The 26,516-nt window shown below is 34.6% G+C and overlaps 2 protein-coding genes across 2 annotated transcripts in view; one reads left to right on the top strand and one right to left on the bottom strand.

Moving 5' to 3' along the window:
• Nucleotides 1-78: 78 nt before the first annotated feature.
• Nucleotides 79-19,049, bottom strand: COPB2 (coatomer protein complex subunit beta 2). The gene is made up of 22 exons (XM_015821327.1): nt 18,954-19,049; nt 16,589-16,726; nt 16,131-16,217; nt 14,133-14,259; nt 13,357-13,505; nt 12,508-12,654; nt 12,092-12,191; nt 10,704-10,846; nt 10,298-10,497; nt 9,839-9,949; nt 9,370-9,458; nt 9,174-9,280; nt 8,560-8,703; nt 8,093-8,223; nt 7,228-7,435; nt 6,001-6,111; nt 4,937-5,151; nt 3,609-3,701; nt 3,346-3,526; nt 3,192-3,257; nt 1,603-1,692; nt 79-391 (listed from the first exon to the last, which is right to left on the bottom strand). Exons 1-22 carry the CDS (start codon nt 18,954-18,956, stop codon nt 299-301), a joined length of 2,733 nt encoding a protein of 910 aa, XP_015676813.1. The 5' UTR covers nt 18,957-19,049; the 3' UTR covers nt 79-298.
• A 3,374-nt stretch (nt 19,050-22,423) lies between these two features.
• Nucleotides 22,424-26,516, top strand: part of MRI1 (methylthioribose-1-phosphate isomerase 1) — a 15,649-nt gene continuing 11,556 nt past the window's right edge. The window contains exon 1 of the mRNA XM_015821307.1: nt 22,424-22,635. Coding sequence (XP_015676793.1) covers nt 22,504-22,635 — 132 coding nt within the window. The 5' untranslated portion in view covers nt 22,424-22,503. The remainder of the gene's footprint in view (nt 22,636-26,516) is intronic.

The following is a 26,516-nucleotide window of genomic DNA, read 5'->3' as shown; positions in this document are numbered from 1 at the left end:
AATTAATTATTTCACAATTTCCTCAGCATGCCTACTTTTTCATCTTTCTTTTAAATCAAACCTTCATACACCAGACTGAGGGAATCCAAAAGATATTTATTGGAAAATTGTTTGATCATGTGATGCGAGCTTGCTACTGTATCTAAGGAAGCCTACATTACAATGGAGAAATCTAGATCTGTATTGTAAAATACTGTCCCTATTTATTTTCCATCTTAAATATAAAAAAGAGTCACTTTTCAACAAGACTACATTGTCAAGCATAACTAGGTGTAAGAATGCATATCAGTTTAAAAGTTCAGTCAGACATTTCTTCATCCAGAAAAATATCGGTGGTATCAATATCCTCCAATTCCAAGTTATCCAGATCTACATCCAGGTCCAGTAAAATCTAAAACAAGAAAAAAGTAGTTGGAGAAAACTATCTGATATCTTATTAGCAAAAAAGTAGACCATTATTTTGTCATGATCCTAAAGATGAATTGTCTTAGTGACAGCGCTACTATTATCTTATATGGCCAATGATCGCATTTGTAACTAAATTCAAATTTAAATAAAGCCAAATTCTTTACAATAGAGCTATCTTGTAAGGAAAAGCCATGAATTGTGTGTAGCTCTTATATTTTTTGAACAGTGGTTTATAAATCCAAGGTTATAACCTATCTTGATCGTTAATATACAGCTAGCACCACTCTAAGATATAAAATGAACAGAAAATACTTAAGTGTTAACTTGTTAGAAAAAGTATACAATCCTTATTCAACAGACACAATTAGTTGTATAGTTATATAAATAGGTGGAAGGGACTGGATTGCTATGACCCACAGAATCAATATCAGAATTAAATCAATAGTGTAGTAATATAAACCTGTAGAACAGATGATAATAAGTAAACAGCTTGTAAAAAAACCCAGTCTTTTATCATGCTTGGGATACAAAAATTAATTCCTGATAAATTGTAAGATAATAAAGCCATTTTAGTCCTAATATTTTTAACTATAATTACTGAAGCTTTTTTCTATGCTGGATCAATGCTGAAATTCATTAACCTGTTGACTGATAACGATTAACCATATTAAAATAGTTTATTTCTTAGGGACAAATTGGAAAATAAATATATTAGAAAAAACACTAATTAAAAATATTAATATATACTTTCTTAGTGAATTTCATACCTAAAGCTGATTAAAACCATTAATGAGGAAGATAGTACTTAAAATGTAAGAGAAGATGTTACATTAGGACAAGCCAATGATTGCAGCTACATGCTAGAGCTCACATTTGAACACAATGAAGTTAGCCTGTATTCAAAAAATATTGTTTATCTTAGTTACCACTGCTCTTTGAAGGCAGTTAATTAGTATTTTAGAAAACAAGGTTAAAAAACCCTGATGTATTGGTGTTCTAAATAGAGGGACAACTTGTATAAAAGAAAGTTTATTGGCTAGCAGTCAATTTATACTGACTTGGCTCTGCATAGTTTACAAAACAGATTTAATTTTGACACTATCACAGTAACTTGAAAGAAGGAAATTACAGAAATGTAGTAGGATTAGAACTTCCAAACTGCTAATTCATTTCTTTGTAGTATAGTAAATTTACCTTTTCATCTTTGATCTCAACTGGAACCTTTTCAGCAACTGGAGGCTCTATTACAGGTCTAGGAGATGGCACTGATTCATCTTCTGATTCCTTATGATAAAGAAAAGAACCCCCCACCCATATAATGAAGAAATAATGTATACTTGTGCCTATCTGTACCATAGCCATTCTGTTCTAACATAAACTGAACTTACAGCAAAACCCCAATTTTTTAGACCATCCATTCAGTGGACTTCAGAAGCACCAGATAAAATTTTACTTTGAATGTCACCTTCTGTTATTTCTAAAGTAATCTGAACAATTTGTGTTATTACTTTTTAAAAGATTTATCCCGCCCTAATTACCAAATCAGTGAACCTATATAATATTCCTTTCTCTTCCTATTTTTCCCACAACAACCCTGTGAGGTGGGTTGGCTTGAGAGTAAATGGCCCAAAGCCACCTGACGGGGGTTCACACCTAAGGAGGGATTAGAATTCTTCTCCTGGTTTTTATGCCAGTACCTTAACCACTATACGAAACTGGCTCAATGTTACATTATCCAGTCAATTTACATCAATTGCATAATTATGGCAGCTACAATAATTCTAGATGCTTTTCAATCTATATGGGATGAACACAGCACTGATTACTCTTATAGATGACCACTGTTGGAGGTTTGTGCCTGGACCATCTATGATAATCAAAGACATTGTCACAGCAGTTCTGTTCTTTTCTAAGTAGTTGGGTATGGTTGAGACAAGGTAAGAAATTGATCTAGTGGAAAACTTATTTTCCTCTAACTCTTGTTGGCTCTTTGGAATTTTTTTTAAAATCAACTATTTATGGAAAAGGACATTAGATAGTAAATTTATAGTCCAATATCAAGTATTTTATTTTTAAATATACAAAACTTTCAAGCTGTAGCCAGAAGATAATTGTTTTTCATTGATAGCATTCATCTTGTAAAATAAATTTTGCACTGAGTTTAGGCTCCTTTAGCCTTTTTTTTATGGCCTTCAGAAATGTATTAAAACCTGAATTTTTCCAGAGAGCATTCTAATGATTATTTTTTTCTATACCAGAACCTTTAAAATCTTCACATTAAGTAATCAATGTTGGACTAAGAATTTATCATTTTGAATACCTAGTTGATCTGAACAGCCAAGGTATTTCAAACAAACAATTCTGAGGAAAATAAATGAAGAATGCACACTTGCCTATCAAATACAAACTACTGCATTCTACAATTCTGTATAAATGGAATCATCTGTATAAACCCCTAAAAATACATTGTGCTTTGAAATGCTATAAAGAATTTATTTGTATCAGGGATTGGCCTTATTTTCTGCAGAGTGATGCAATCTTGTGGACCATATTAAAAAGGGTGAGAATACTCATGTATTGTTTCCATATTTTTTTCTCTGACAATCTTTGTTTTTCCTACTGGAAAAACTAGAATGATAACTGCAAAAGGATTTGGAAATCATGCAAAGCTTCACAAAATATTTATCTTCAAAGCCTTTTTGGCGGGGAGGGCAATTTGTCCAGCCCTGCTTTTCTTGGTGCTCTCTAAAAGGTGTGATATCCTCAAATTTATTAATACTGACCTCTGATACTTTGTTTTGCAGTGTGAAATCTTTGGCTTCTTCTAAGATATTTCTTTCTTCATTTGGCTAACAACAACAAAAATGAATAATGCATAAGCAGAACTTTACTGATTCTCAAGATTGCTAAAACTGTTGGTAACTTGCATCAACTTACAGTAACTAGAGGGTATTCACTGGATGGCCGTGATAAGGTTTGGGATTTTTGTATGTATTCTTCAGCAACAAACGCCTCCTTCAATCCAGGGAACAAATTTTCATATTCTGTGGGATCAGCTAGGGATTCAGCTGCTTTCTGATTGATTTTAGAAAGATTTTCTCTCCATAGTTTTACAACTCTGAAACAGATTACCATTGCAAGCTGCTCAGTTTTGAACAAAATATTTATACTATGTAACACAGATTTCACAGCTCAGTTACCTTGAAACTTGACTTGGCAAATATGTTCGGGCTAAGAAAGCTGCTTCTGGCAATCGTCCAGTTTTAATCAAAAGTTCAAGACAATGGTCAAGCCTACAATGAAACAGAACTTCCTTTTAAAAAAAAATGGACTTAAATTAGTAATATAACAGAAGTATGAAAAGTGTGCCTACAATATTTCTATAGCACTGCAAAAATTTCTGATATCATCAAAAGAAACCTATTTACCATTATTTCAATATTCAATATGGGTTATTGACATTCGGTGCATGTAACAATAATATTACCTGCCTGTACTTATTTCAAATTCAGTTCCTGGTACAATTTAAAGTGCAGGTTTAATTTATTAAGTACTTTAGGCTTTAGCACTTTGATACTTGTAGCAGTGCCACCTATGATCTGTATAAGCCTAACCTATTAGAACATGGAGACAGAAACTCCTGGCCTAACACTTCTAAGAAAGTGAGCATTGGCTAGAACCATGTTTCTTAATATGGGGGCCTAGGAACTTCAGAACTTCCCCATGATCCTCAATGGTTCACTAGAACAATCTGCCAGCCTACGTAGAAAAATAATACAATATTAAAATACCCTCAAGTGACTCGGAACTGCATCAATTTAATTTTTAACATGGTAAATATCAATAAATATAACCCAGACAACATAGGGTCCTCCATAATTTTTAAAAGTGGTAGGAGGCCCTACCACTTTTTAGTTTAAGAAACATTGGACTAGAAGTTGCTGCTTCTCCGTGGCATCTTGACATTGTGAAGTGATCCCGCAAAGATCAGACTCTGTTAAAGTCTAAAGTTAAAGAAAAGGTAGTTCTTGTGGGTATAAAATCTACCTATCCAGATTTGGAAACCATAGAAATTTAGAATGTGAAATTGAAAAATATGGGCCAAAAGAAATAAACAAATGAACAAAATTGCTGGCCAAGTTGAAAGACAAATACTATGGTTACATTAATACTTTCTGTCAGGTTTTCCCAAACTTTAAATAGTCATGGGGTGTATGTTTTAGTAACCTTGTTTCAGTCTTTTATTGACTGAGTTGTCCCTTTACTCATGTGCCAAAGTAAGCTCTTTTAAGGTTAAGAACACCCAATTGCCGGCCACTTTTAAGGTTAAGAACACCCAATTGCCGGCCACTGAGAACAGCTGTCTTAACATTTTCACCCTTTCTCTAGAGAACCAACAAGACTGTGGTTGCAGCAGTTTAGTTAAGGGGGAAAAGAGAGATTTTTGTGTATTTTCTAAATACCAATGTTTATTTTTTGAGGATACTTGGAAAATGCTACTGAATATGACAGAATGTTTGATACTTACTCTCCTTGCAGAAAGTAGCTCATAAATGCTACATTGTTCTTGCCATCTTTTTCTGCTGCTTCAGCTAGCTTGTTCACCATAGTAGTATTTCCTGAAGCTGTGGCTAAAAGCAGTAAGCCACCATAGTCTTGTGCATGATGCAGACATTCTTGGGCAAGGCCAAACTGGCATTTATTGATAGCAAGTTCAGCTAGCTGCTTCCACTTTTGCTCAGACTATAGAAACAAAATATTTTCATCTTTTGAGCATCATACATGCTAAATGATTTTGAAAATTATTTGGTTCTCCTAGGGCTGATTTTTTTTAATTTCCTTGTTACACTTTCCCTTTTGTATAATACTTAAAAAGATAAAATTTAAGAAAAGATATTATGCAACTCTTTATAATATGAAAGCTATGAATATGCATTTTCCAAAGAGTGGTATGTGTTTAATTTTTAAAAGCTATTCCTAGACAATTCAATGTTCAGGTTACGGTCACTAAACCATAAACGCTCAGTAAGAACGTACGAAGATTTTGAGCTAGCTAAACCATGACCATTTCCCATCTCAGAAGAATCAACTGAATTGTTCATAATTTTTCAAAATAACAGACAATAAATATGTGTCCTTTTTAAACAATTCAGGAAAACGTGTAACTCATGTAGACCCTTCATGATGATCAATAATTTGGACAAGTTACCTGGAATTCATTCTATTCCTAGGCACTCAAAATTCTATTTCTTTTGCACAAGTCATTTCTTGTACTGATTCATATAAACATTTATTTTGTTACTTGGCTTATATGCAGTTCCAATTATGATAGACTCTGAACAGTTCAGTAATAAGAATAAAAACAAAATTCAAAATGTACAGTAAATTACTGAGACTCTGAGGAAGTCTCTTCTCTTCTGAGGAATACATCTTCTCACAGAGGAAACAGTGATAAATGATCTTTATTCCAGAGACCCATTCTCCATTTCTTCCCAAAAAGCAAATGGAGTTGGGCCAATCTAATATTGTGGAGGATTCTGTTCCAGAGAATGGGGGTACTTCTACGATATTTTTAAGAAGACACCAACATACCTCTGCTTCCAATGCAAGTTGATTTGCAATCTTAAGCTCACCAAGCTGAAGAGCAAGCTCAAAACGATGTTCAGGGTCTGTTGATACAGCAAGTGCTTGCTGCTTGAAACCCTAAACACATTTTTAAAACAGCAACTTGTTAGTGACACAGTTTTCTTAACATTCTATATCAGTGGTGGCGAACCTATGGCACGTGTGCCAGAGGCGGCACTCAGAGTGCTCTCTGTGGGCACGTGTGCCGTCGCCCCAGTCCTAGGCCTTCAGCTGGGTTTTATAAAACCTTTTCGCTTTAGGCCTCCGCTGCCGTGTGCAAAAAAAAAAAAAAGGTTCAATCAATCAATCAACCAATTTCAACTTCTCGCGGGGAAAAAAAAAGATCTTGCAAAGTTGGAATTGATTGAACTTTTTAGTCCCACCCAATCTGCCATTACCACCGCAGCCATGTCCACCCAATGGGCCACACCCACCCAATTGGCCACACCCATCCAATGGGTCACACCCAGCCAATGGGCCACACCCAGCCGGCACCCGATGATGCATAAATGGGTTTTGGGTTGCAGTTTGGGCACTCGGTCTCTAAAAGGTTCGCCATCACTGTCCTATATAGTAGAAAAGTGTCCTTTACCCAGATCGCTGTTATAGTTTTAAATATTTAAGTGTTAAATGTTAATTGCTATATAGTTTCCATTTTGCTAAACATGCAGCTGTGCAGTGCTAGCACATTAAAACAAGACTTGGCAATACAGGCTGCATGTTATTCCCCCTCCTCCCCTTAATTTCTGGTACGTCAAGCATATCAAGGTGGTGTCAATAAACTCCAACTGTAAATTGCCAAAGTATAGCTCACTTTTCAAAAAGTAAGCAATAAAACAGCGCGATTATACCCATTTTACAGCCAGGTATTACATATAAGGGTTGAAAATGTCCTGTCCTTTCTGATAACAGTGTTGCCTTATTAATGCACTATGGAGTCCCTGGTGCTCTTTGTATTTGGCTGTTTGCTTGCAGACATTTCATTATTTGCTTGTCCTGACAGTGTTGGTAGGAGTACGGTTTTCTCCTTGGTAATGAATATATCTGATATTTTCTGAGTTCATAATTGCTCCTTCCTCACCCTCAAAAGCAAAGAATATTGGGACATCTTAATTTTAAACAAAACCTCTGGTTGTTCACAACATAAAATTCCACTACAACTGAGACTTAAAAGACTAGGGCAAATGATTTTACCTGCTTCTCAAGGAAGTGTGCAACTCTGGTCCTCTGTTCCTTTGGAATTGTAGGGAGAACTTTGTCGGCCATACTGAAGTCTCTCCTCATGACTGCAGTCTGATATTCTAGCACTGAGACTAGTAAGGAATAACTCACTATATTTAATTCTTTGTCACCAAGGTAAAGTCTGTTGTCTTTGGGGATATACCCTAATAAATACATTGTTCTTTAAGAAATGAAAAAAAAAAACAAAGGAAAATATGTTAATGAAGATGTAAAGTTTCACATAGTTGAATCTGAGAAATAAGAAAGATTAGAATAGTTATTTATCTAATGTAAATAGGCAAACTGCATCAGCAAGCATGTTCTAATTATGACTAAGTCTAAATACCACTTAGTCTGTTATGAAGCAATGTTTTGCACAGCCACCAAGAACAATGAGGTACTATCAAAACATAATAAATATACTGAGGCACTGACAATAGTGGAAAAGTTTCTTCCAAGTAACCAATTAAAAAGCAACTTGCTCTAATCATAAATACCCAGAATTCTTCTTTTTCCTTTAAAAAATACAAACCGGGGGAAAAATTGTGTAAAATATTGAGTCTTCTGCATTACATTGAACGAACAATAAATAGTTAGGATTATGGAATCCTCCTACCATCAACACCTTTACTAGAGTCTAATAGGACTCCGCCATCCCACTATAAACATTTTTCTCCTCTCCATTAAGACTAGAGTGCTGCAGTGTTCTCAACATTATTTCAATCTGAACATCACCCTAAGGACCATCTGCCTGTCCATTAAGAATGAACAGAAGGCACAATGGCAGAATGATTTTACATCAACAAGAATTATATCTTATGATCTACAGAATGCTTACCGGTCCAAGTGTGCAATAGTGACAATTTCTCCTCCAACATAGTAGTTCAGCCTGTTCACAGAGCTTGTATAAATAAAACAATCTCCCACCCAAAGTCCTGTTTTCACAATCTCTTGAATTTCACCAAGGACCTAGTGGAAGAGGTAAAGAGTTTATACTCTGTAATATCCCAACAGATTCAGCAAAATGATTTCATTAAGCAGAGGTTTAGCCATATTGGCAAGTTAATGCATTATTTCATGAGCTCTGAAATGAAATTAAAATATGAATTTGCCAAATTGAAGAGTGTTCTGCTAAAACAGTGATATAATAAGCAAAACATTTGCTACCCATATAGTTTGATATCTTATTATGAAGCAGACATTCACAAGTATATTGATTTACCCATTCCCTTATTTTATCAGGAAAATACATCTATACAAATACAACATGTACTGACAAGGGATCAGATCACACTGTACCAATACCTCAAAGGCATCTTCAATGCCATCTTCAGTGACTCCCTCATGTGTATCTTGTGCGGTTGCAACTTTTTCAGAAAGGTATTTCAGAATGAAGAATGATTCTTCTGTAGCTATGCAGACAAGTTCACCAGAGTCAGACCAGAAAATCTAAATCAAAACAACAGAAGCCATGGGTTGTGAAAAGTAAGTATATTGAGCTGAATATTCTGCATTTGAAGAAAAACTTTAAAAAATTCAATAAGTACTAATACTGTTATTTATTAAATTTAAAGAATTTTCTTCAAAGGAGTTAAAATTAGTATCAGCTTAGCTTTATAAAAATTAAGCTTTATTTACTTATAACTCATTTCAAACAATCAACTCCGAGTGCCATACAGCTCCCCAAATACATAATTTGGACTTAAAAACTGATTGGTAAATAATTTAAAAACATGCCGTGCATTATAATTGCATATAAAAAATCAAGAATCACATTCATTAGAATAAGACCAATTCATCTGGAAGAATACTCATAACAACCCAGCCTCCATGGCTTCATCAAATAAATAGGTTTTCACCAATGTTCTAAAATCTAGGAGATTCTTAGATAATGAGATTCAGCTGAAATAACAACTTACATGTTTGGGCTGTATTTCAATTCTGCGTATCAGTTCTGTATTTTCCCAGTCATAAAATGCCAAACCATTGACAGATCGGACACCCAATAAGAAACCACCATATATACCTGTATCAAAAGGAAATAATAATTAGTGTTTTGCTAGAAAATGCTCCATATGATTAAATAGAATGCTAAGCACTACATGCATAACATGCCTTCTGCTCCAAAATCAGGTTTAAAGGATTTCTTCTCTTTGAAGTTTTTAAATATCTTGACACTGCTGTTGCTTTCTCTGATTGCATACCTGCACATAAAAGAATTCAATATAACTTCAACATGCCAGCACATATAATAAGAAGCAGGCAACAATAGGTACTTAGAATGTCTATGGTTTGCTCAAACACTTCATTAAGTTATTCATGTTTTCCAGGGCTCAAACAAAATAAGTGAGACATGGATTATGTATAACCCACAAGCCATGCATGCCTTCCAAAATTAGAATATCCAACCATTATTAAAATGTTTGAATATTACCATTTATTTTTAACATTTTTCAGATATGTTTCATACTTATTTGAGAAAGAGTAGTAGTTCTTTCAGATACACATTATACTTTCTAACTGAGCAGGTTCATGTGCCACATAATATAATACACAAAACTCTTACTAGGATTACTTTACTTACTCAGAAGAATCATGTGCCCATGCAAACTCCTGAGCAGAGCCAAAGCTCTTGTTTCTCAGTGCCATAGCAGTATAAATGATGTATTCACCATCCCCACATACTACTACAAATCTGAAAAACAGAAAGATAATAGCATTAGTAAACCATATAAAAATGGTTTGCCTGTAAGAAAGACTCAAAAATGTATTATAAAAAATATATATATATATACACTGTATATATAAAACAACAGTGGCAGGGTACAAGTCTTGTATGCACGACATACTGGGTACACCCAAATAGAACTGTGAAAAAGTAAAGTAAAACTATTTCTTATCAATGTCAATCAAACTGGCTTGGCAGTGATGGTATAATTCAGAATAACAGAGTTCCGTGTAGTATATTCCTAAAATGCTTTTGGCTCTACATATAATTTAAGACAAACCTTTCCCCCAAAACCTTCTGAAAAATGAACCTTACCGTCCATTCGGATTATGCTGAATAGTTTGAGGATATATTTCACAGCTGCCCATATCTTTCACAGCAAGAGGTAGCCTCTCCCCATCTTTGATTTCTGTGTCTCCCATTGCTTTGAGATTAGCTTGCTGAATTTCTGAATGCTTGGCCCAAATAATCTTTCCATTTGCATCCATTGACATGGCTGGCTCTTCCCGACCAAGCTAGTAAGGAGAAAATTAAAATGAAAATAGAATAAAACATCCTATACATTTCTCCAAAGCAATTTGCTTACATCTATGACATTTACAAAAAGTAAGAAAAATCACCAATGCCAAATGCTCAATCGATGTCTGTTTCTCAGTTATGAAAAATATGCAATCATTCAGCTTGGTGGATATCAATTATAGGTTTTATAAGACAAACATACTTTGACAATGATGCTACCCTCATCATATCCAAGGGCCACATTGTTTGATCCTCTTAGGCTTGCAACACACCATACGCGTTCCATGCCATAATTCAAAGTACTTTCCAGGCGATAAGTACTCGAATGCCAGATGCGAACAGTTCCTGTATTTTTTTAAAAAAAAATGGGAGGGAGCAAGAGCAAAAATAATTTTGATCTATGATCAACATGACTATGGTTTCCTGAAATGGCTTATATACAGAAAAATAAATAATAATCAGTAAAATGACTTAGTCTTATTTCATATGTGATATATCCACTGTCACACTTCTAAACAAGTAAGAGAAGGAACCAAAATAAGCTATTTTTAATAAACTGTTTTAATCAGTTTGCAGTTACATTAATTTTATGCAGATAAAAGATCTCAAAACTAAATAATATTGATAGAATATCCATTTTCTCCCTCTTAACTATATTCATCACTCAATGGCACCTAAATAACAGAATATTAAGAATCTGAATATATTATATAACACTATTGTACTGAGTATGTTGTATTAAAACCAAGAGGATGGAGCAATAGACAGTCTAAATGAATAGATTTAGTAATATGTTAAAAGACTGAGCTAGAGTATATTAATACTTTATGGATATATCTTTAGTTTCTTCAAATATCACTCATTTAATTACTATTTTGTATATTCTTTTCTGATTATATTAGCAATGCTTTCTTTATGGATGTATTTCATTATATATTCCAGTTGTTATACTTCACTAATAAAATATTTAAATATTTTAAAAAAATTCAGAAGTGTTTAATAAGCAATTATATTTCCCAAGTATTTATTTTATTTTAAAAGGAATTGTTACTGTTAAATAATCACAGTCTAAACTAGTCTCATGGTAATGGACAAAACCCATTTATTGATTCATGCATTTATTCAACAATGTTTAAGCATTTCTTAAAAATCTTTTATGGAAAGCTCTTCACAGAACCAGGAATTGGTCTTTTCAATCTTTCCTGAACTTAACATAGTCATAAGTCAAATGTTTTTGAAATCTATTGTTTTGAAATCTATTGTTTATAATTAATATAGGCCTATGTGCATAAAGACGTTTTTTATAAGTAATGTTTAGAAGAAAAAAAGTATTAACAATAATCCATAATAGACACCATGAATAAACCTATACCATGATTTATTACTAGATTTCTTTTACAAACCAAATCAGGAATATTCCAATGAAATCTGGATTTGAATAATTCATAATCTTAAAGCAAAAAAATGTGTACAATATAGTTGTAATAGACATTTCAATTTTTTATTGTTATAAAATATGGGGGTGGAGTGAATAATCTAATACTCTAAACAAAATGTTAAATTAGTTTCATAAATGTATATCTTGATTACCATCTTCAGAGCCAGTGATGATAATAGGAAGCTCAGGGTGAAAACTGACACAAGAAACATTCTGTGCATGTCCCTCCAGAATTTGCACACAAGTTTTATTCTAGAAGAAAAAAAATTGAAAATAATTGATAAAGATTCAGTTGCACTGGATCATCATGGATCATCATCACAAGATTCAGTTGTGATCTATAATATCAATTATCTATAATAATTTACTAAAGTTATATGCTGCCCAACTCTCAAATGACTCTTAAATAATACAATGAGTTTTCAGAAACATGTTTAGCATTCTCCAACAACAACAATCTTCAGCTAAATAACAAAACATAACCATAAATCCAGTTTTCAGTTAAAAAACCCAGCATACCCAGCTATTTTCTATCACTCCCAAATGGTTTAGAAATAATATGATATACCTGATAATCCCAGATCTTAACAAGGCGATCATCTGCTCCTGAAATTAGGTAAGGCTTATCACCTCCACTGTAATAATCAATACTATTTACACCTTTCTCGTGCCCTTCTAAAGTAAAGTTGGGTGAAGAAGAGCCAAGCTGCCACACCTTGCAAAAAGATGAAATTACAGATTCTTAAAAAAAAAAAGTAGGCATAGGACATGTACCACCACCAGTTAATAAAGTTGATACAGACAAACAGTGATTCTGAAACCTTTAGCTACATTAAATTTATAATATTCTGCTCAAATTCCTGTGAGTAAAATTAAATCAGAAAGGAAAAAATAGATCATTCTAAGAATACTATACTAGAAGTTTCTTCAGTTTTCTAAATAAACACTAAAGTTGAATAAATTATGAACTTGCTGAAATAACTTTAAGAAAAAGCATTGACAAAAGAAATTTTACTTAAGAGAAGCCGATCTTTGCTATCATATCGAATCTCTACAATCCATACCTCGAACCCCCAAGCAATAGCTAATTAAAGCAAAAACTTCATACCAATGAAAAGTATTAATGCACTAAACATACTTAAAAGTAACCAAGAGGACGTATGTTATTGATAATCAACTTCTGTAAATTCAATATGAAACATCACAAGCAATATATATTAGTTTAACTAGGTTTTTGTATATGACAGCATAAACATTGGTATGAATGTTTCAAATCTAGTAGTTGTCAGTTCTGCTATAGAAGTAGTTAAGCATTTACAAAGCGATGAATTTATTTTATTGTAAATTAATAATTCTGACTTTCCAAGTAATAGTAGTTACTATTTCCAAAGAGAAATTCATTATTCATATATTATACCTTGATTGTTCTATCCAGAGAGGTACTAGCAAACTGGTTATTGTCCTTGGGATTTATGACAATCTGCATTACATAATGAGTATGCCCTTCAAACACTTGAGAACAGGCCCATTTTTTATCCCAATCCCATAGTTTAATAAGCATGTCATCTACGGGAGAAAAAGAACATAAATCATTGCAAATTTTTCTATCACTAGTTTTACTACTATTACCCGCTTTACAAAAATTGCACATTGAAAAATTTAACTTAGGAACTAAGTGGTGTGTGTGTGTGTGTCTAAAAAACCATCTTATATATATATAAAACCATCTTGCCTGAAAGTCTTATAATAAAATAATCTTGAAATTTAGAAATAAATTTAGAAAATCTACTTTACAAAAGGGAGGAAAGCCAGACATTACATCCTATCCAACTATAAATACTGGCATTCTGTAGTTTTGATGGATTGTATTAAGTTATTCAATACAAACTTGTGCTTCAACCTTCAGAAAAAGAGGTTTTGACCTTAGTGAATGTAAAGAAAGCTGCCAAGAAAGTGTCTATGAAGATTCTCAGTCATCCAAATCATGGTTGTCCCAAAGGTGCTTTTTCTAGAGGCAACTGGATTTTCTTGTTTTTCTTTGAAGATGTTTCACTTCTCATCCAAGAAGCTTCTTCAAACTCTGAAGAAGATTGTTGGATGAGAACTGAAATGTCTTCAAAGAAAAACAAGAAAGTCCAATTGCTTCTAGAAAAAGCACCTTTGGGACTGCCAAGAAAGTACTGATATACTTACCACTGCTAGTTAGAATAAAGGGCTGTGTAGGATGCACAGCAATGCAGCGAATATAATCTGAGTGTGCTTCAAACATATGTACCCTTTCCAAAGTATTATAGTTGAAAACCTTAATTTGCATATCATCCTGTGGGAGAACAAAATCAAATGAATAAGTAAAAGCACCACTGATTCAACTGTTATGATGAACAACTGAAAAAATGAGTGAAGAATACAAGGATGATGAAATGTTCTCAAAGACCATATTGCAGTTATATCAAGAGTGGAATATGGGAGAACATGGAAACTGAAGAAAATGAGAGGGGTGAAAGAAACTGTAATACAGTTACTGCAGTTAGCAAAAGTAAATAATTTATGTATAAAAGTTATAAAATTGATAACAGAGTGAATGAAATGTGCACATTAAGAGGAGATGATGTGGAAGATACTTGTAATGGAGAAACCTTACTGCTGTGTGTAGCAAAATCTGAAATATAACATATAAAAAAGCATGCCAATTGAAATACTGAAAAAATAATTTTATTTGAATTTTTTAGCTGCCCAACTCCAATGGGCAGCTAACAAACTGAGCAGAGTCCAGATTTTTTTTTAAAAAACATAAAGGTAAAGGTAAAAGCTTTGTCTGTGCAGTCGTATACAACTCTAAGGGCCGTGTTCCTCTCCGTTTCTTAGCTGAGGGAGCCAGCATTGTCCAAAGACCCTTTCTGTGGTCATGTGGCCAGCATGACTATATGCCACACGGAATGCGGCTATCTTCCCACCAAAGTGGTAACTATTTATCTAGTTGTATTTGCATGCTTTTGAACTACTAGATGGGCAAGAGCAAGAGCTGAAGCAAGTCACAGGTGCTCACCCCGTCACTTTCCAGCTGACAAGCTCAGTATCTGTAACTGTTGAACCATTGTTCCTCCATAAAAATGTCAAATCAGACAGACCAGACTAAAATACTCTAATAAATAGATAAATAAACAGAACAAAAAGGAGTCCTCATAATAAAACATAAATCCCAGGCCATGCAAAAACACTCTTCAATAGTCTAGAATTTTAAAAAAGAACACAACACATTAAGAGGGTATGATAAAATGAAAACTTTTGAATGAAGGGATTTCTGAGTAAATATGAAATTGCATGTTGACTGCTAATATATCAGTGACACATAACAAAAGCATGCACAATAATTCATTACTAGATTGTTGTATGCCACCCAGAGTCACTTTTTTGTGAGATGGATGGCCATATAAATCTGATGAATGACTAAATAATGAAATGTTTAATGAAGCATTCAATACCAAACAGAGAGTAAGACAACAATATATGCTATCCCCTTGACTGTTTCATAAATAAAAATACAAGGAATGTTCTGATGACTTTAGAGGCTAGAAACATGTACTTTTCCATCCAAATGTCTGATGTTTGATTATATCATTATTTATTACATTGTATTATGTTTATGAACTGATGTCCATCAATATTGTGGAAAGTTAAATTAATATTATTCTGTGACCAAGTTTTATAAAGATGTGCTTAAAAAACTACCCAAATAACTTGTTACGCTATAATACAGTATTTTTTTCAGTTGCTTCTTCTATTTCCCCCTTTTTAGGGATATTAAACATAGAAATAATAAAAATATTGAACTACATTTTATAAACAAAAGACATGTTAAACAGCTTCGGTATGATAAAACCGGCCCATGGGCCGGCAGTTTGACATCCCTGATATAGATTGTCAAAGAAGCCATTCTCATTCTGATATTAAAACAAAACCTGGCCAACAGTTTATTTGGAGAAAATCCAGAAGTGCAGGAAAACTAAGAATCCTAAATTTCCATATAAAGATGAGAACATATATTTTAAATGTTAAACTGTGGATATAAAGTATGATTGGACATAAAAAGTTATCACAGTTAAATTTGGACTTCAGGATCTCTAACTTAAGTAAACTATAGTGTATCTCAATAGACTTTCAGAAATATATATGAACAAATGAACAACTTACAGCTCCTGTAACAACCCAGTTCTTTCTTGCCACAAATTTAGCTGCTCTGACAGGTAAGTCACATACTTCAAAAGTCTTCACTAGAGTCTGAAAATAAAATAATTTTAATTATTTTCACACAAATAGATTTTTCAAATGGCTATTGTTTGTCATGTAAATTATAGCATTGTAAGGCTAGAACCATAAATTTATAATTTGTTCTAATACTACATAAACCTGGTATTTTGGGGAAAAAATAATTCAAAATTTTCTGTATGCCTCCAAAGAGGAAGAAAAATACTAATACCATAAATGCAATCTTTAATGGGACGACATGAGAGTTAATTAAAAAATGTATTGCATCAAATGAATTTTTTAAAAAACATACACAAGGAGAGTATTATTTTTGCATAAATCTACCTCCATAATAACAATTATCTTTTCATAAGGTTACCAACTATATTTAATATTAGGCTTACTTGTGTTTCATGATTCCAAACACAAACACTGCCATTGTAAAGGCTAGCCAACATCCATGGTTCTGTGGGATGCAAGTCCACACTCTTCACTCGGTCAGATCGAGCTGTTAGTTTCCGCTTTATATCAAGTCGGAGAGGCTAAACAGAGGAAGATTTATTAGGCTATATCAAACACAAGCAGTATCTGCGTATACTATTAAAAAATGAAAATAAAAGCTTGGTTATATTTATGTAACAATATATCATTATTCTTTCTGCAATGAGCCAGATTAGTTTTTCATACAGGTGATGTCTGAAATTGCTCATGAATTTTGTGGACCCCAGACCATAAAATAAAGCAAGCAAGCAAATATTGCCACTGACTCGACAGAAGCATTCATTTTTACATGAAAGGAGCTCACTATCTATGTAGATTAATCAAAATAAGACTTATGGCAATACAAAACAATTACAGAATTGATATTAAAAAAATAGTTTGGGGCAGCTCCTAGAAATGGACAGGAATACAACTATACAAATAGAACAAGAGGCTTCTAATGTGAGAACTGTAAAACCACACTGAAGGCAAAAGCTTAAATATATATTTTTTAAAAAATGAGATGCCTCTTTAATATAACCATAACTATTAAGAGAAAAAAAGGTCATTGACAAAGCATGAAGATTTTATGCTTTAATGTTCCAGATTTCTAGTCCTTCACTTGTGTCTCAAAATGAAATACAATAAACAAAAAAGGAACACTCTGAAAAGGTTGAACTAATCAGAGTTGATGATACTGAATCAAGCATGACAATATTTCAGTTTTAAAATAAACTAGCAGTTTCATTCTGCTCAGTGATAAAATAAAACATCTCCCATCTGTTCAAAAAGCATATGCATTTCTATCTCTTTAGCTCTGAAACATGCAGATTTTGTTTTGAACAAGGAGTATCATTACAATAATCACGCAACTTTACCAATAACCTAACCCACACGTTAGCTATGGAGCACCAGCACTTATCTTTTAGTCCTGATTTAATATGTGTACATTAAGGCAATCATATCCATACTGAGAAAATCTGGATGGCCATTAGATGGAAATAAATAGAAACAGAAAACTCTCTGCTGCCCAATAGTGATTTTGGGTTAGCCTCAATTACAAATTATGAAAGGGCATGAATGAAAGCAACAATTGCAGCATTGTTGAATGTTCATAATCATATTATGTACATATAACAGAAAATGTACTTCAAGGCCTGTCCTTTTCCCAGCAACATTTGGAACAGAAAATGAGCTAACTCCCAGATTCTAACTTCAGATTCTTAGAATCTGAACAATAAATTGTCCTTTCTTCAAAGTTCCTACAGAGCTGCAGAGGTAGAACCTGTTCCCTTTCTTTGATCATTTAAGCAGCAGAGCAAAGGTGGTACAATAAGAGAGAAAAATAAAGAGAGTGTATTGAGAGTGTATTGAGGCTACAGAATTTTTTTTTTTTGGGAGACATGCATGAAGACAACCATGCATATCTTTGAACTGAATCTCCAGATCAAATTCTAATACAGATTAATATCTCCAGTCATGGACAGTTCTCTCTATGTTATCATGACAAAAACCTGTCTTAGTACTATTTAGTTATTTGGCAGTTTTTCATTGTGTCACTAAATATTGGCCCAGGAGGTATGCCGTCGTTGGCAGTTAAACCCTCTCAGAGCACAGATGACAATTCTAACAAGATTCAGAATATGCTTTCATTCATAACAAAGAGAACCGAAAAATTTCAAGTCGTATGAGCCCAGGTGGGGCTCTTTTGATTCATCAGCATCTATTGCAAAGGCAAATTGGTAGAAATAAATTAAATCAAGCTCAGAATCAAGAAGCGTTCTCCTCTCCCAATCAGCTTAAACAGCGTTGCCATTTTCCCACGGAAAACTGATTTTTTTTTCTCGCCATACGTTCGGACCAAGAGATAACAGTATTACCGTCACGGTTGGATTTCTGCTTATTGCACGGCTCGTGAACACTCCGAGCTTCTATCGATTAACCCACACCAGGGGTAGGCAACCTTGGCTCTTTTATGACTCGTGGACTTCAACTCCCAGAATTCCTGAGCCAGCTTAGCTGGCTCAGGAATTCTGGGAGTTGAAGTCCACGAGTCATAAAAGAGCCAAGGTTGCCTACTCCTGACCTACACAAACAACCGTTTGGAAGAGCAACACTGAGGCTCTTGCATGAATGGAGGTGGAAGCAAGCCAAGTCTTTTCTACACGTATTCCTGACCCGACCCTTGTTTCGATCCAGCTACATTCCTCTCCCCTCTCGGCCTACTATTCATATGGAAGCCTCCACTAAAAATCCTCTTTCTGAGACTCTCGACTGGCTCCAGCTTACCATAGCGCTGGCTCCCGCGACGGCTGCTCAAGCCACCCAACTTGCCGAGGTTGGTTCCCAGCTCAATTCACCGACGTGGAGTTTCCGGCTTCAATTGTTCTCGCGAGAGCCAAAAACCAAACGAGAACGTCGGGCAAATATTCTTCCGGCGCGCCTTCTGAGCAGCGATTTGGAGATTTAAAAAAGATAGAGATAAGAAAAAGTGAAGAGGAGCTTACTCCACTTGACATTCTCTATCGAATGGAGCTAATTTTTGTCCCCCTGTGAGCATTTAGAAGAAGAAGCTGTTAAATATACTATAATATCGTTCGTATTTATTGACTAAAGTTCATAGTGTGTCTGTATAAAATAAATCCAGATTTACTGAACTGTCTTTTAAAGCCAAGCAAGAAAAATCTGTAGACTTTGTGCATGTTTTTCCTGATGTTAACAATTATGGGATCTTAAAAACATGTTTAATGCAAATTGAAAGAGTTGCATTTTCCTATATGGACACTTTTTTCTTAAATATAAGAAAATGAAATGAAATGATTGGTTATGTAAAATAAATACAAATGTAATAACCTAAGTTTAAAAGTGAAAACGAAATGGCCATCCAGTCTAGAATTACTTGAAGGTTGTGTGTGTCATCCGACAGATGTCTTTTGCTCAGGTTACCATTGTCAGTGCTTTATTGATATTATCCCCACTCTCCTGAATCTGATTCTGATTCACAAACACTGGCAATAAATTTCATTTTTGGCATTAGTTTTATCACTAGGAAACTGAAGAATGAGTCCTTAGCCTAGCTGATTCTAACTGATAAATAGATCTCAAAGAATCAAGTATCTTGATTCTTTCTTATTGCCAACTATTAATTTGCCTTCTGCTATTGTGAAAAAAAAAGAGATATTTGATTCAGATGTACACAATAATAGAGCCACACCTTTAAGTCATCACTATTTTATTTTTGTCTACACTTCAAATATCTTTACAACATCCTCTGCCCCACACAAAATGGAGCTCATATCAGGAAGATTTGATACTCTGAAGTGATGGTGGGGATTCAACCATACCTGTTTTCAAGAGCATATGTTCAGAATACATATTTTCTTTACCTGTCCTTAGAGCTAATTTACTTACACATCAGCAGATATATGGAGGAGACTTCATCAGAAATCAATGAGAGTTCATTCTGCAGCTTTCTTATTGCAATCTCTAAGAAAGTCACAATATTCTGTACTGTTACAAGTAAGGGATGTTGGTCTAGCAAGAATGCCTTGTTGACACCTACACAGTTTAGTCTTGATTTTTGAATACACATTTGAATTTTTCTCTGTTCTTTTCATCTGTTGGTAACTGCTTTGTATTATTGTTATTTTTAACTGGTCTACAACTGTACAGTAAGTAAACAGGAGAATAGAAAAGTCATATGTCTTCGAGGTATTCAGTTCTATAATGATTGAACACTAGTGATTAAGTTGTTGGATTACTACTGCGAAGATCCAAGAAATGGAAAATCATTTAGTGGCTTTAGGCCAGTTTATTCTCTCAATCCAACCTATTTCACAAACTCAGTGCTGGAAAAATAAAATGAAGGGAGATCCCCCATGCAAGTTGCTTTTAGCTCATGGAGGAAACACTGAATATAATTGTAACAAATAATACAAATGTAATATTTGGTTATGGGCTTTTAAGTTATACTGTAAATATAGTAAGATGAAGAGGCCATTTCATGTCAGTGTCTAAAAAATACTTGTCACTTGATAATAGCTGATACAAAGTAACTAAGTTAAGATTAAAACATTTCTGCATGTTATCCATTTCATTTTCTGGTTTGCTGGTGTGCAGTGTAGTTGGAATGGGTAATAAAATATGAAGTTAATTGTAGCAGCAGTAATGGGCAAAAGGCAGAAGATTATTTTGTATCAGTTTAAGATGTAATAGTGGAATTTATAATGAGAGGCTTTGCTTGAAGGAAAAACAAATGAGAGCTATGAACCAGTGGGAACCCAAATAAATTTCATTTTTGCCCTTTGTCCATCATAAATCATCTCCCAATACAACACTATCATTGACACGCCAACTTTATTTGCACAGATTTTAATTATCTGAAATGGATGCCCTGCTCATTTTACAGCAATTTGGTTAATTATGTCTATGTCATGATTTTCAACCAGATAAAGATAATGGGTTGGGTGGCAAATACCCGTCAAGAGGCTTTTGTTGAAAATATATTAATATACTTCAATAACTCTTAGTGAGCAGATGGTAATTTTAAAAATGTGGCCTGAATTTTAGCTTAGGGTTTAGGTTTGATGGACTATCTATTCCATCTGCTAATTATTCTGTTGTCCAGCTGCTGAACTCATGAACTAAGCAGCCAAGACCAGTAAACTTCAGAAATTAAAAGGTTATATGTTTTTTCCAGATGTTTAATATTGGTTCTAGTATGAAAGAATAAAAAAGCCATAATCTCTACATGCTTGTTTATTAATAAGCCCATTGAATCCAACAGACCTTTTTTAAATGAATGTTATAAATGAAATAAAGCATTGCACAATTAGTTATCATCATTGATTATATATTTATCTTGGTACTTTCAGCATTCATTTTTAATTATATCTGCCAACCATGATTTGGACTTTTAACTTGATAAATGGTGAAACACAACTCAAGCAATGTAGTACATCAATATAAATATTTTAATGTGCCAAAGGGCAAATGGTTTGTGGAAAAGGAACAGAACAGAATAGCTTGATTTACATAATATCCTAAAGTACGTGTACAATTAATATGTTCAACCTAAGGTATGTATCCAATCAGCATATGCACTTGGTTATTCATATGAATGTATACTCAAGCCATGTATAAAAATATTACAAAATAATCACATAAGGGCTACTATCTATGAGAATAATTCCAAATAAATAACTTTAACAGTTTTGCATAGCAAGAAGTATGCACCCTTATAAAGATATTCAATTTCTTGAGGACAATAGTATATACAGAATAACAGAGTTGGAAGGGGCCTTGGAGGTCTTCTAGTCCAACCCCTGCTCAAGCAGGAAACCCTATAGCATTCCAGACAAGCTGTCCAGGTTCTTCTTAAAAGCCTGCAATGACAGAGCAACCACAAAGACAAACTGTTCCACTGGTTAATTTGTTTTTGTCCAAATCACTGCCAAAATAACCAAGCAGCTGCATCAATGTTTGGTAATTAAGACAATTAGAAGGAAACACCTCCCCCCCAAATTTTATTTTAGGCATAATGTTCCTGAAAGTGTCTATGTATTTTCCCCCAATAAGGATATAATTCTACAGTTAATCCTTATTCAGTTTGAGTGCCAGATCTGGACTGCCAAAATCCAGATACAAATATTTAAAAAAAAAAAAGCTTTGCTGCCGCATTTGATCATCCGGAGTTCTGTAGCCCGATCTGCTAGGCAATCAGCCTGGGACAACAGATCTTTTGAACTGACGTTTCCTAGGACCCAGCAGAGCCGATTCAATCACATCGGAGGTGACCAGGAGATCTTCCGACTGCTGCAATCCCACAGTGGCGATCGCCATGAGTTTGGAAGCGCTTCGGTACCGCAGGGGATCCCTGCAGATTCTCAACCAGCTTCTGCTGCCTCATCAGACTCTCTATGAGGAAATAAGCAGCGTTCGCCAGGGCTGGGAGGCCATTCGGTCTATGAAGGTGCTGCCGGGGAGAGGTGGGGTGTGTGTGTGTGTGGACAAGATAGCAATTGTCGAGTTAAGTTGACGAGTGTTGCGCGTGTTCCGCCTGTATCTCTAGAAAGCATGGTAATCGGAATCGCCGCCACGTAGTACAAAGAGGCGTTGGTGTTACAAAGTCTCTGGAGAGTCTCTCAGATTCTGAGTATTGACTTGTAGATGTCAATACTTGCGGAGTTAAAAGTCCTGCAAAGCTAAGAGTAAAAGTGAGGGAATATAAAGATTTCAGGCAATGGACCAAGTCATGGTTGTGTTCATATCAGAAAGGCAAAGTGGTCTTTCATTTTATTGAATCAATCCCAATTGGCTCCTATGGTGGGCCAAAATCCGTATTTTTCAGCCATAAGGGCAGTCTTCACAAAGCATGTTTGGGTTTAATATGACATGAAATGACTGTAAATCTGTTTGCACATGTGCGCTTACTATTATCTTAGCCCATATTCAACTCACATTTGGGGTACCAAATTTAAACTGCAAATATCCCAACAGGCTGTAGAGGTACCAAAACTGATCTTATCCCATCTTATAAGGACCCAGGATTGTTGGAGGCAATATGCTGACGTGTTTCTCAACCTTGACAATTTTAAGGCATGTGGACTTCAACTCCCAGAATTCCACAGCCAGCAATGCTGGCTGTGGAATTCTGGAAGTTGAAGTCCACATGCCTTAAAATTGTCAAGGTTGAGAAACACTGATCTTAGAGAGTGCTGAAAAACAGGGATTCCCAACCCCCAGTCCACGGCATGCCAGCAACTGGGCCGCACGAACAAGCAAAGCCCCATCCGTGGGATGCAGGCAGCATACAAAACCACACACTCTCTGGTTCGTGGAAAAACCTGATGCCCAAAAGGTGGGGGACCTCTGCTGTAAAGCACAATGAAGCAGTATACAAGTCTAAGTGCTATTGCTATTGCTATCTAGTGATTGCATAAACCCAAATTGGTAGCCCTACATAAAGCACATACCATACTAGGATAACATCAGGTTTTGGCTGAATTGTGGTTCACATTTTATCCAAATTCAGTCATTGTGTAAGACAGGGCTCTTCAAACTTGGCCCTTTTATGACTTGTGGACTTCAACTCCCAGAATTTCTCAGCTAGGCACACTGGCTGAGGAATTCTGAGAGTTGAAATCCACAAGTTATAAAAGGGCCAAATTTGAAGACCCCTGGTGTAAGAGATCTGTATATCTGAAGAGCCAGGTTGTTCATTTAACTACACAGGCTTGTATGTGTAACATTATATTATGAATTTCTCCAACTTTAAGAGTGGTATTAATAATTTCTATTAATGCAAGGAATTCTAGCTGATTAACCAAATGCAGTTTCTGATATGCGCCATGCTCAGCAAAATGAGTCAGTGCAGATTCTATATATTGACTTTAAATTATTGAATGCAGAATATTTAAACATATCATAAAATTGAAAAAGACCATTTGAGCCACAGTCAACCTTCTACCTAATGCAGAAATCCAAATTAAATTATCTCCTACATATAGCATTACTGCTTCATGATTATTTCTATGAAGGGAATATACCACTTTCCTAGATAATTGATTCCATTGTCAAATAGATGTACTTGATGGGAAGTGTTTTCTAACATTCAATCTGAATCTGTTTTCTTAAAACTTAAATGTTATTTTGGATTTTACACTCTAAAACAATGGCCAACAAATTTGCCATACTTTCAGTGTTGAAAAGGTGTATCCATTTATTCTCATAAGCAAATATGCTTCAATTTTCATCTTCATATTCTTATTTTTTTTGTTATATTGAGTAGATATAATTCTTGTGGTGGGACTTCAGCAATGTAAAAGATATTTGAATTTTGGAGAATTAAGAAATTATATTTCTCCTGATGAACCTTAAAATTGCATTTGCATTTTTTGCAGCAACTGATGCTGCTGATTGTATTCAGTTGATTTACTATTTTATATATTGATCACTATTCCAAAATCTTTCACAGATACCATTACTAAGCTATATATCCGTTATCCTATACCTGTGCAAGTGAATAAAGTTTATTGTTAGAATGGTATTTATAGTTTACTTTCCATTTCTTAAATTCTCAGATGAGAAAGATATACATATGTTATGCCCTTATTTACAAAGATTTACATGACTTCCGTACTCCTTTGGAGGAAGATGGGATTTTTCTATTTTTATATCATGTATACCCTGTGTAATGGTTTCAATTACATTGGCCACCAGGGGGCAGTGAAAAACTAGTTAATTTAAGTGACTACCTGCACTTGTATGTTAAATTCAATTTACAGGCAGTTGCTTACCCAGCATTTATTTAGCAATTGTTCAAAGTTACAGAGATTGCTGAAAAAGAAAACTTATGACCAGTTCTTGAATTTTGGGCACCCAAAGTATGGTCATCTGATCATAATTTGGACACTGGCCTTCACTTAGATTGTTGCAGTGTCCTGTGATCAAGTGATCACCATTTGTGACCTCTGCTGGCTACCCACAATGAATGTTAATGGAAAAGCTGGTAAAGAAGGATGCAAGTGGCTCTGGGAAGTTGCTTTCCCCTCCCCTGCCTGGCAGCAGCCAATCCCAGCCCTGCTGTGTGCCACACCTTACCTGCTTACCGACCTCACTCTCTGGATCTTGCTTAATGACCAATGATACTTGCTTAATGACAGCAGTGGGGATTGCCAGGATTGCCATTGTTAAGCAATGCGGTCGCATTTTACAACTACATCACTCAGCATTGTAAATTCCAGTCCTAATTACCCTAACCCTAACCCTAATTACTGTTGTTAACTGAAAACTTAAATTTCTCTATTTTAGTGTAATATGTGAACCGAGTCTTACTTACTTCATAATAGGATGGTCTTTGAGAAATCACTGGTATTTGGCCAGTAGAAAGATATTTTGTTAAACATCACAAATATTTCCACGAAAAATAGTTTTTCAATAATTTAACTGGAGGCACTAGCTATCTCAGAACCAGAATAGGTGAGGACTAAAAAGGGTTATAGATTCTTATTTAATATATACTTATATAAAGTATGGCTTTATAGAATTAAAGTATTAGGTGTGATCTTGTGAATCATGTTTCTGTTCAGTTTATCTCACTAAATATCTTCAGAAAGAATCTACTTCATCTCAAGTCAGGCTGTTCCACTGTCAAATCATTAAAATATTGGGGCTGGTTAAGGATAGATCATGATGGAGAACACCTATCTGTGTGATCACTAGGAGTTGAAAAAAACTTGATGTCACATAATCATAATCAGTAAATATATATTATTATTTTATTAATATTAAATGATGCCTAGAATCAGAAGAGTAGCTGGCATGTAATATTGCAGCCAAATGCAGCCCCAATATTTTAATGATTTGACAGTGGAACAGCCTGACTTGAGATGAAGTAGATTCTATCCTTAACCTGTTCTTCAAGTCTTCCAACAGTGCACTAATTGCCACTGTAACTGAATAATACATTTATAAAACCAGAAAAATGTATAAATAAACCTGTTGCTGCAATAAAATTTATTTATTTTTATCCCACAGTATTTTTAGAATGTTGAAATTCTCTCTTTCTACTATTCAGAAAGTCTTGGCCCTCCTGATTTCTTCCAACATGAATGGCTGGAAATCCTCTCCCTATTAAATTACCTGGGTCAAGCAAATTCCTCATAAGAAAAATATGGATGTTCAGTGTATTGCATAATCCTCTTTAGCTTATTGTTTTCTGCAAACCTAACTAATCTGGTTAATTCACGGAACATGCAAATTACAAAAATCAGGTTAAGTAACCATTCAATTAACTGTGTGAACAAAACCTATCATAAGTTTATCCTTATACTTGACTACCTTAATATTTCT

Source organism: Protobothrops mucrosquamatus, unplaced genomic scaffold (genome assembly GCF_001527695.2).
Source record: "Protobothrops mucrosquamatus isolate PMUCROS unplaced genomic scaffold, P.Mucros_1.0 scaffold_163, whole genome shotgun sequence".
NCBI classification, from domain to species: domain Eukaryota; kingdom Metazoa; phylum Chordata; class Lepidosauria; order Squamata; family Viperidae; genus Protobothrops; species Protobothrops mucrosquamatus.
This window is presented reverse-complemented; position numbering and strand designations above follow the sequence as displayed.

Bases quoted from the DNA above. Each gene is read 5' to 3' on its own strand.
- COPB2 (XM_015821327.1), bottom strand. The intron at 12,655-13,356 runs GTATAATATATG...TCTTTTTGCAAG, and splicing joins CTCTGGATAGAACAATCAAG to GTGTGGCAGCTTGGCTCTTC. The intron at 10,847-12,091 runs GTAATCAAGATA...AAAAAAATACAG, and splicing joins CATCACTGGCTCTGAAGATG to GAACTGTTCGCATCTGGCAT.